Consider the following 12,285-nt stretch of genomic DNA (forward strand, 5'->3'; position numbering starts at 1 on the left):
ATTCACATGCTTGATGTGTACCATCGTGCATATCTCTACAAAACTTTTGGATAAAGTTTTATTGTATTTATAATAAAAATAAAATATATATATATAAATATATATATATATATATATACATATATATGTATATGTATATTAGATAATAATTTACATGTATAACTGATTTTATTTTTTAAAATATTTTATAAACTTCTAAATTTTTTTTAATATTATTTTTTTTATTTAAGATGATTAAATTTTTTGAATTTTAGAACATAAAGTTTATGTCATAATATATATTCAAATATATGTACACACTTAAATCAAATTAATACTTAAAGCTTTATATCTTAGATCCTCATTAAGACAAATCTTGCAAATTACAACATGATTAGATATATATATATATATATATATATATATATACCATGACTAAATCATCAAAATATATGTAGATAAGGTATTAAATACATGATAAAAAAACTTTTGTTAAAAAAATATCTTGTAAGATAATTATTAAAATAATAGAAACAAATAACTATATTATTAAAAAAAAAATTGTAAAAAACATGATTGCACTAAATAATAAATATACTCACAAGCTTTAAAAAAATTAATATATAAAGAAGAAATTAATGAAAATAAGAGTAACATCAACTTTACATATATGTGAATAAATTTATGTATATATATATATATATATATATATATATATATATATATATGTATATATATATCACACTTGCAATGTATAAGCACTTGGTTTATAATTCTATTACTTTGTTCTTTGAAATTTTAGATTAAAGTTTCTAAAAGAGCTTTTTTTATCAAGTTTTTTCAACTAAAATATTAGAATTTTTTTTTATAGTTATTAAGTAATTCTACCTCTATTTTCTATATTTTAAACATTGTAGCAATATTGTAAGAAAAAAAGGTTGTAAAAATACTCAAAAACTAAATTATTATCAGATACAAAAGATATTTTAAATTAAAGAGATTAGTTGTGTTTGATATATATATATATATATATATATATATGAATTTTATCAATAGATTCTTGTAATATTTTAATTAATCTCTTAAGATGTTAGAATTTAAATAATTAAATTTATATTAGAAAGCCTTCCTATTGTTTTCTTGAATCTTTTGCCTCAATTATTTTGCAATATAATTCTCAACATGCATAGTTTACAATTGCCTAAATCAACATCTCTTGACATATTATTAATTTAATAGTACATATATCATTATGTAGTATATTTGTTGCAATTTAAATTAATACCCTTTAAAAATAGAATCAGCAATAATTTTGAATCAATTATTTATTTTAATATAAAATATAAATCTTACACCAAATCAAATGATAATACCTAGATAAATAATAGATTTTTATATATGTTAATTCAATGAGATGCAAAGAGAGATAACAAAAACTTGGTACGAACATCTAACCATCTATAGATTAAAATAAATTTAATATCTTTTAATGGATGCATGCCTAACTATCTAAAAATAATATAACTAGTATAATTAATTGTTATTCTTGAATATATATATATATATATATATATATGAATTAAAAAAATGAATTATTATTATTATTATTATTAATAAGTCATAGTGGACATTCAGGTTTATAAAGCGAAAAGTGTTGCCTAGTTGGAGATTGTGGATAGAAGATGTCAAGATGTAGACTGGAAAGGAACAGAAAGAAAGTGAAGTCTTTGGTGGACAAAGATCCTCAAGGCCCCGAGAGATTGAAAGATAAGAATATCAATATGGCTAACAGTAATGATCGACATAATTGTGTCGAAGTTTCATGATATAACATCGCAAGTATGTATCTATGGAAAAGACTATTTTCACAAATGCACAACACCAAACTATGAAAGACGAGACTAATATGAAAAAAACCTCCCCAATCGCACGCTATTTCCTATCACAATTGGGCGAAACTACTTCATGTCGGTGTTGTCTAATCCAGTGGGTTGCTGCATCCCTGGTTGGGCACTCTCCAATCCTGGCTGCGGAAACTCTCGTGGAGAAGTCGACCAAGCACTCTTGATGGTGTCTTTCAGAGCAGCTGCTGTCTGGCCAAAACTTTCAGCAGTTGTTTGAGCTGGAGGGTGGGTCACCGGAAGGTTAGTCGACGTTGGGGTGTCGTGGGGTTGAGTTGCCGTAGGAGAAGGAGTAACAAAAGCTTGCTTCACTGACTGTGCGGTTTGAGAAATCACGTTGCCGAGGGACTGGAGCATGGAGGGAGACTGGGCTTCACCGCTATGGAAAGCTCTTGGCTCGTTCACTGTTGCGGAGGGATCCGTGGGGTGGTTGTGAGCCCCTTCTTGTAATTTTTGCGTGGTCACTGCAGCTCCCTCGGACAAGGCATCATGCACTTTGTTAATGCCCTGTTGTAGAGCGGACTTGCCATCGTGCAACTGGGCTTTGGTTTCCTCGGTCCGCTGTCGTGCATGCTCCCTGGCTGCGCCGGAAACTTCTTGTGCATTGGCAGCAGTCTGGTTGGTTGCTAGACCTAATTGTTGAGCTGCCTTTTGTCCTGTTGCTTCTACGTAGTTGAATGCCTCCCCGAGTTGGTTCAGTGCCTGCGTGTAGCTGGTTGCAGCTTGTTGAGCGGTAGTATCAACGTCTTGCTTTAGCCTTTCGTCAGATGCTCTGCAAATCTCACGGAGAATAAACTACATGTTAATTTTTCAACCCTTAAATGCAGTAGGTGGGATCAAACTGAGCCACAGGCAGATTTCTGAAGCCTTTATCCTAATCTCTCTTGTCAAGGGTCAATCCGTGCGAATAGTTTGCAATCTAAGGCCCCATGGTTCTTACGATCTGGACGAAACCACACGAACTACCAGATTGGACCAAGCACCTCCACAGCCAAGAACTTGACATCTTGTTAATGCTAAGCAATTGCTACAAGGAAAACAGGTGTACAGTTCAAACAAAACTCTGAGTTCGTAGTGAAACATATGCAAGGGAAACTCATCCAGTAAGGATCAATGAGAAATGGAACAATCCCTGCAACAAAACATGCAAGCGATGCGAATCTCTCTGTCTCAATCACAACACCATGTGTAATCTGGCACAAGAGGACACTCTTGTGCTTAAGGGGAAATTACTTGTTGGCAGGATTAATAGCAGCGTTGTCGTAGTTGATGTTGGCTTTGTCAACAAACTCAATAACTTTGTCCTCTGCAACAATCTTCAGATTACGCAATTTATCCTCAACAGGCACCTGGGGCTGCAAAAAAAAGAAAAAAAAGAAAAAAAAGAAAGAAACGTAAGCAAACACTCCCCGTCAGCTCATACCCACACCTTGGTCAAAAAAGCACGAATCAGAGCACCCTCCCAAGAAAATCCCACAAATATAAAACAAACGATTCCACCAACATGTAGAAACAATCAACAGAAACCAGCATGGACATGACCTAGCATGGGACTCGTAGAAAAACAAAAGAAAAAACTCGTCGTTCAAAAACCCAGAAAAAATAAATTGGACATCAACACCCGAAAAACCCTCTCTCTCTCTCCAGCACTCACTTGCACCATCTGTGGAGGTTGCACGTAATCGCCAGCACTAGCAGCAGTCTCCGGCGCCGTTGTCGCCATGATCCTCAAAACCTTTTTGCTACAATCTAAATGTAACCCACGAAATGACAAGTATTCTCCAAGTAACTCTTTCTTCACTAACAAAATTTCAAAGACTACCTTCACAAATCAGCTGCGGAAGGTGAAGAACATAGAGAGCAATTACAAAACAAGCAGATCTACAGATTGAGATGGGGAAGGATTGCAAATAATAAAAACGCACACTGGGACTTGGCTTTGCCCACACTTCGATCGAGTCCACGTGGAGTACTGAGGTCAGCTGGCCCCCACTTTTGGGATTCTCTAGGTCTGCTGAATTCTCGCCACGTGTCTGCTATTGTCCACGTAAGCGAAGTCTATCTGTGACTTCGTCTTGCATTGGATGGGCACGTGGGGTAGGGGACGCTTGGGGACCTACTTTTGGCTCTCAATAGGTCCTCTGGGAACGGGAAGCTTGCGGTTCTTTATGACTTTGTGGAACGCCGAGTTAATTTTCTTATTAATCTCGTCAGATTATTATGAACTTGCAATTGTTATAGACTTGTAAAAATTGTACCATTTAAAAGGCCTAGAGGTACAAGCAATGCACTCTTATACTTGGTAGAAAGCCACCTTACAAAAGCATAAAAGAAAAAGATATAAAATACACATATATATATATTATAGAAGGTTAAGATCTATAAAAAAATGTATCAATCTCTAATATTTTTATTTTAGAAAGAAAAAAATCTATTATATAATAGACTTAAAATAAAGATATAATAAAAAAGGCCAAATTAAAATTAAAGAAACCCAATATTAACTGATATAATATAGTTTATAATGCTAAGTAAAATTTTATCATGCATTAGTGCTTGATAAAAAAGGTGAAGTATAGAGGCAAAGCATAAATGTATATTTTTGTAATTTGTGATGCACACAAAATATATCATTGTATAACTGTTGTAGTCTAAATTATCTATATATATATATATATATATATATATCTATTATGTAATAAAATTTTAAAAATGGTAAATTGATCCAAATTTTTACTAAATTGACCCACACATTTAAACCATCATTGTACCCTTTTAATCCCATCTTTGTTCCCAGCCGTTTCCATGTTCTCAACCATTGCCTCCATTTCTAGCTTCTTGCCCTTGACTTTAGCAACGATTGAAAATAAAGAATGGCTAGGAATGGGAATGAGGTTAAAAGAATGCAATGATGGTTAAAATAGATTAGGTTGCTTTCATAAAAATTTGGGTTGCTCTATTATTTTTCTAAATTTTTAAAAAATATCTTTTAAAAACAGCATATTATAAAAACTACCACCATAGTGTAATAAAAAAAAATGCTTTCTAATACTAGATAAAATTCATTAATTAGAAGCATGGAGTATTATGATAGAATAGAAATTTAGAGGAAAAATGTATATTGTCTTCATTTATGACATATACAAAATGCATCAATCTATAATTGTTATAATCTTAACTAAACATAACCAATTTATAAACATATAATGCAATAGACTAATTATAAAGACATTGTATGAAGAATCTAGTAGAAGAACTTTTTTGATAAGGCTATGGAGATTGCACTATAATGCTTAGTAAAAACCTATTTAGAAAAATTAGAGTAAAATTGTGTATTGCCAAAACTTTAAATACACAAAAAATATAAAAATTTATAATTAATGTAGTACAATTTAAATGGAAAGAAAAAAATTGACATATGATATAATAGACTTATACCAATAGAATTGTAAAAATGATCTAGTAGGAGAAAAATTTCCATAAAGTAATGAAGAATGCACTTTGATGTATAGTAAGAACCTATTGCTTAGAAGTGTAGGTTATAAAATTGAAGTAAAAATTAGAGTAGGAATAATCATTGCTAAAGTTTATATAAAAGAGATATGTTGATTTTAAATAAATATAATCTAGGTTAAATTTAAAAAGAAAAAAAATACAACATAATATTTTAAAAATAAAATATTATAAAAAGAATTTAATAAATAAAAAATAATTATTTAAAGTTTTTGTAATAAAATTAAATAAAATATCTTTGCCAAATAATTTACTTAATAAATAATTATTTATTTATTTAAAAAATAAAAAAATAAAAAAATATAAAAAGCTTAAATTATTAAATATTTCAACCATTATCTAATAATCTTAAAATATAGAAAAAAAATTTATTTTCTTTAGAGAATTTATAAAATATAATACAAATTAAAAAACATGTTGAAATATTAAAAAAAAAAGATTAATTAAAAGACAAGATTAGATGTATAATATTCCTATAGAATGATATTTTTAAAAGATTAGAATTTTTTAATAAATTTCTTAAATCTTTGGATATTTTTGAATAGAATTAAATAAAAAAACTAAGTTAAATAAAGTAATTTTTAATCATTATTTTTATTTATTGATAAGTTTTGTTTTAGTAATAAAGTTTGATTATTGTATTATAAATTTAATTACTTAGAATAGATAGACTTTAATAAAAATAAAAATAAAAATTATACATATAAAATTAAGATTATATATATATATATATATATAGATATATATAAGAAATTAACGAAGTGACCAAGACTTTTACTAAATTGACCTTATATTATGATCATTTATGTATTGCACAACCAAAAGGTAAGCAAAATCTTCTACTAAATATGTGGCAATAATATTTTATGAGAATGTGTAGAGGTCACTTAATTGTAATACATGACTCATTTAATTAAAGAGTTCTATAGAAAATTGATAAAGACCAATTTGAGCCTACATCATTATTTGACAAAAATACCATTTTTTCTTCTCTCTCTTTCACACAAAAATTAATATATCTATTTTGACCATGACATAACAACAACTTAAACCTCAGTTTAAATGCTCAAATCTTACCTTTTAACTTCACTACACTATGGTATAAGCTATTATTTTTTATGTGTAGTGAAGTTAAAAGGTAAGATTTGAGCTATTATTTTTTATTATTTATTATTTTTTCTATTAGTAGATACCTACAACCACCAAAATTCATGTTGAGCAACAATATTAGCAACAAATTTAGCTACCTATTGAGCACAAAGAGAGATCGACTTAAAATATTTTATCTACTATTATAGATTTGCACTTTGACAAATGCATATCTACCTATTCTTTAATACAAGACTTATATATATACTCTTTTTATTTGCTAAGTTGTTGTATTACATGTGTCCTTGCTAAAGATTGCACTGAGTATCTAATAGTAGAAGGTAAGTAAAAATGCAACAAAAAATATACAAAGTCTAATAGAATCTTAAATAAACTTTAAACAATCTGTAATAACTCTAAACAAACTTTAATCTATCAAAATAAATTTAAAAGAAGTATGTATTTGAGGAAAAAAAACACAAAAGAAACACAAAAGAAACACAAGGAAGTCATGATTTAATTTTTAAAAAAATAAAAGAAACTTTAAAAAATATAAAAAGAAAATATTTAAAGAAATAATAATAATCTTTTAAAAATACTAAAAATAGAAATTTAAAGAAATAATAAAGAATCCTAAATAAATATTTAAAATAAAAACTTTAATATAATCTTATATGAAATTCCAATTGAATCTTAACCAAATCTTAGATCAAACTTTAATTCAAACCCTAATTGAATCTTAAGCAATTTCTAAATCAAATCCTAATAAAATCCTAGACAAATATTAATCAAATCTAAGTTAAGTTCTAAATCAAATCTCAATCTTAATCAAATCTTAGATTAAATTCTAAGTCCTAACCAAGCCATAGACAAATCCTAAACCAAATCCTAATCTATAAGCATAATTAAAAGCTCCGATGGTTAGTTATAGTTCTTTTTGTAATTTTTAACATATTTTTATTAATTTTAATGCTAATATAACTAATTAATAGATCTAAATTAATTTTTTAGTTAATTATGACTTTGATCATATCTTTAGGTTGTTAATTAGATGGATACTTCTAATTAGTAGATTGATTGAATATTTTATAAATAAAAAAGAAAAAATAGTAAATTTAAAAGGTCTATGATTTTTTTTTCTTGAATTACTTTAAATCTTTTTCTTAGTAATAAAACTACAATTTTAGTAGAACTTTTCTTCTAATTCTTAGGAATTATATCTTAAATTAATCCAAAATCTTAATTTTCAATCCAAAAGCTAATTTCTAATTTTACTATATTTAGAAAGTTCCTTAAACCTAATTGCTCTATCTTCTTAATTAATTTTGAGATTTTTAAGCTTAAATTTTATTTTATAATTTAATTGGATTAAAAATATAAAGTCTAATTGTAAAATTAATGATGATCTTAAAAAGATGGAGACAAGCTAAATTTTTGGTGGAGTTTCCTCTCATAGTGATTTTAAATACTACTTGAAGTTGAAAAAAAGAAAAAATTGGAAAAAATCACAAATTCAAGGTTAATTTGCAATTAGGTTTTGGATTTTCCAAGAGTTCATGCTTAAGGGAGTTTAAATTGAAGAATGGTGATTATGAAGGCTTTGATGGCAAGAACCCTTGCTGATTTCCAAGTAGGCTAATTAGAATTAGAATTGTAGTTGAAATTTACAACTAAATTAGCAAATTAATTGATTCTTATGATTTAGAACTCAGATTTGGGCTTTTGAATAGTTGATCTTAGGGTAAAATTATGTTTTAGAAGCATTGGTGGTGTTAGTTTTACCAAAAAAGTGTTAGTTTTTGAGTTCTAGGCATTTACAGCCTTGAAATCGGATGTGGGCTGAGAGTTATTGAGGACCCTTGATCTTGGTTAGGGATTTTCCGATTTTGATGGTGGAGATGTGTTTGCCACTTTTGGGCCTCATCCCACTTGATTAAGAGGGCTTGGGTGACCAAGCTCCCTCTCTCTCCATCTTCTTGAGGCGAAGCCATGGCAAAATGTTCCCCCATCTTGTGAATGCAAATCTTCTTCTTTAAACTTGTATGGCCTTTGTTTTTACTTGCTCAATCTATCTCTTTTTATTTTCTTTCTGTGAAACTTTGTAAGTAGATTCTACTTACCTTTAGCTTTGTAACGGCATAAGGCACGCCTAATTTGAAGTTGTGAAAAAGTTTTGGTGAGTTTTCAAGGTGGCAGGGGTCTAATGCCTTGGCAGTGTAAGAGTGTCGGCTTAAAAAATCTATAACTCGGTGACCTCTGACTCAACTTTGATGTGGATTATTGAAATGAATGCACTCTAAAGCTTAGTTTACTAAAAAATTTAAATCACTAATTTTCAATCTAGGTAAAATTTTTAATTAATTTTTTAATGCAAAAGAATCTGCTGCCTTGGCAGTGTTGAATAACCAACTTTGAAAAATTGTATCTTAGTACTCACTTACATTTTTTTCTGAAATTTATTGGAAAAGGAACTATACTAAGTTTTATTTTAGGAAAAATTATACTTGTCAATTTTAAACCATTAACTGATTTTTAGTGAATTTTTAAGTAGAAAGGAGTCTTCTGCCCAGGCAGCTCAAGTCACCTTGCTTTGAAAACACACATCTCGGATGTCAAACCTTAGATCACCATGAAATTTAGTAGATAGGAGAAACTCTAAGTCAACCTCAACTACAAAAAAAATTCAAGTACATAGGAGCTCTGTGGAATTGTTAGCAAATTTTTGAATGACAAGGGATCTGCTGCCCTCAACTTGACATACTTTAAGTAAGTTTTCCTTCCCTAATCACCCTCTAATCACATCCCTTAGCACTTAAATTACTACATTATCACTCATTCATCTTATTATCATTAATTAATGTTATTTAATAATTTCAAAGAAATTTTACCTCACTTTGGAAATTAATCTTAAATTCTTATTTTTCCATCCATTCTTATCTTTTAAGGATAAAATAAAATAAAATAAAATAAAAAATTAATCTGATCTTTTAATATATATATATATTTTTTAACCTTAACCTTTTAAATTTGACTTTTAATTTTAATCTTAATCTTTTACTTCTATTATTTTTAAACTTTCACTTAATTTTTAATTATTAATTCTAACTTTAATTTTAATTTAATTTTTTAATTTTAATTTTTAATTTTTTAATCTTCCAACTTTCATATTTTATCTTAAAAAAATCTTAACATCATATTAGTGCTGAAATTAAATATTTAAGGCTGTTTATTATTGAATTTCTAATTTTAAATGGAGTTTTCTCATAAAAACTTCATCTGTAGATAACTTCCTACATAAAACTCCAATTTACATATTTAATACCACCTTGGAAAGCCCTAAAATAGTACTCTAGCATGGTATTCATTGTTTTTATTTTATTTTATTCTAATTCATAATTTTTAGAGTTTAAGTTTGATGGAATAAGTCTTGGAAGGCACTTAACTAAATGAACTACAAATGCTAAAAAATAAATCATAAAAAGGTGTAACTAATCTATTGTATTTTTGGATTAATCTTGATTGTTATATCATTTTGGTTTTCCTATCTTATAGATGATTTACATCTCTACATTTATTAATATTGGACTCTAATGTAAGTTATAATCTAATTAAATCAAATTTAAGTGAAGGAAAAAAAATCCACTCACATAATCAAATCCTAAATCTTAAATAAATTTGTAACAAATATTATAGCAAAATAGAACTTCAACAAATAATCATCAAATTGTTGATATCAAATCAAAATTTGCATACTTCTTAATATCTTGGTTAGGAACAAGTATAAGAAAGATAAAATCAATTGCATTTATCAATTGAGAAAAATGTAAGATAATCCAATCAAATGTTTAGTGGCCTTCTTCTCCAACCTGAATGTTGAACTTCTAGCACCAATATTTCCTTGTCAAAGCATTGAATTTCTCTCAATTTTTACCAAAATGTTAGAATTTAAGTTTTGAAAATCTCTCAAAATCTCAATATTGATTCCAATGATATCAAACTAATGTCGAAAAATCATTCTTTAAGTCTATACTCAAATTTATACTCTCTAATCTACAAAAGAATCCCCGAGTTATTGTACATATGTAGTTTTGTGCTTTAAGGTTTGATTTCAATTCAGATTGACAATCAATCTTCTCAAAGTATGAATTCTTGGTTTCTTAAGATAAATTTTGCTAAAATATACTCTCAATTACTTCCTATATATGCCTATATCATTTAATTTTTTAATATACTTTATTTTGCCTTATTTAAGGTCTTACAAAGTAAATAGAAGCCTATTTTATAAAAAGACAATATTAAATTTTTTTAGTTTTATTATCTTTTTGACTATTATTTATATTTTAAAGATAATTTGCTATAATATTTAAAAATAAGATCTTCAATAATATATATATATATATATATATATATTTTATTCAATAGCTATATTATATTACAACATGCATCCTTCTAAACTTGTGTATCCTTTGGTATGTGCCAAGTTTTCTTCGTTACATTGATATAGAGTGTTCTTCATCTTGGTCAAATTCTTAATCTTCAATTTGCTCCTCTACTTCCATCTCAATGATTCAAAATAGATTTTTTTTTCATTAAAATAAATATCTTCATCTCTTTGTTTAAAGAACTTGATTTACTTGCTTGTTGTAGGTATCTTCAATTCTATACCATTAAATTCTAGTAACAAGTATGTTCCATGGTTATACACTTATATGACAACATAAGGTCTGAACCATCTCTTCAAATTTTTTTTTATTGTATTATGTTGATTGTTCAAGCTACTATCATAAATTTACATACAATCACCATCTTCAACTACCTTAGGTCATAATTGATGTTTTTTTTATCAAATATTTCTTTATTCTTTTTTCTTATTTCTTTCAACCTCTTTGTTGTCACTTCAATATCATTAAGTCTTCTTTCTAATTTTTGAATCTATAATAATAAAAGTTCTTCTCTATTGAAATAATCCTTCCAAATCAGTATATCCTATATAGGCATTACCTCTTTCATTAGCCTTATGGATATTTGGCCATACATTAATTTAAAAGACATACAACTTGTTACCAAACTATGAGTTATGCAATTTGTCCATATTACAAATAGTAGTAGTTTTGGCTATTCATATACTTTACCAATGCATGTGTTTATTAATGCCTTAACAATAAGTGAATGTTTACATTTACTCTTACTATTATTTTTAGATTATATGATATTATTAAAAAAAAATTAATTCCTATTTTAATAAAGAATATTTGTACTTTTTTTATATTTGATTAATTTTTATCTACTATAATCTTTTTAATACAACTATAGCAATAAATAACATCTTTCAATAAAAATAGGCATACACCTTCAATATCTTTTACTCTTAATACTTATCCTTTAACCACATTTAATAAATTTTCTTGTACAAGTATCAAATACTTCATTTGTTCAAGTCCCATAAGTATCAAGGACATGAATTTCAAAGAAAGATAATCTCAATACACTCTTGTGTCACTCAAAAATACTTAGAAATCACTCAAAGGTGATAATATATTTTACTAGAATGGCTATTGCCAAAGATTAGAAAACATGATGACTCTTGAAACTAGACTGAAAATAAAAAAGAAATTGACAAGAGTAAAGAAGGCTTCACTCTTGTCTCTATATATACTATCTAACTAGGGGCTACATGGCAACGTTCTATAGGACCTCCAATATGTGTTGACTTTGTAGGACACTTGCCTTGACTTACAAGGCAAGTTTTTCTACGTGTGGGCCACATAGTTAGCTTGGTCTTCAAGCTAACAACATGTATGGC

General features: G+C 27.8%; 1 protein-coding gene across 1 annotated transcript; it reads right to left on the reverse strand.

Moving 5' to 3' along the window:
• Positions 1-1,739: 1,739 nt before the first annotated feature.
• Positions 1,740-3,753, reverse strand: LOC112278541 (uncharacterized). The gene is made up of 3 exons (XM_024512166.3): positions 3,535-3,753; positions 3,114-3,235; positions 1,740-2,652 (listed from the first exon to the last, which is right to left on the reverse strand). The coding sequence occupies exons 1-3, from the start codon at positions 3,601-3,603 to the stop codon at positions 1,938-1,940; spliced, it is 906 nt and encodes a 301-aa protein (XP_024367934.1). The 5' UTR covers positions 3,604-3,753; the 3' UTR covers positions 1,740-1,937.
• Between the last annotated feature and the right edge of the window lie 8,532 nt (positions 3,754-12,285).

Source organism: Physcomitrium patens, chromosome 25 (genome assembly GCF_059467195.1).
Source record: "Physcomitrium patens ecotype Gransden chromosome 25, ASM5946719v1, whole genome shotgun sequence".
In the NCBI taxonomy this organism is placed as follows: Eukaryota; Viridiplantae; Streptophyta; class Bryopsida; order Funariales; family Funariaceae; genus Physcomitrium; species Physcomitrium patens.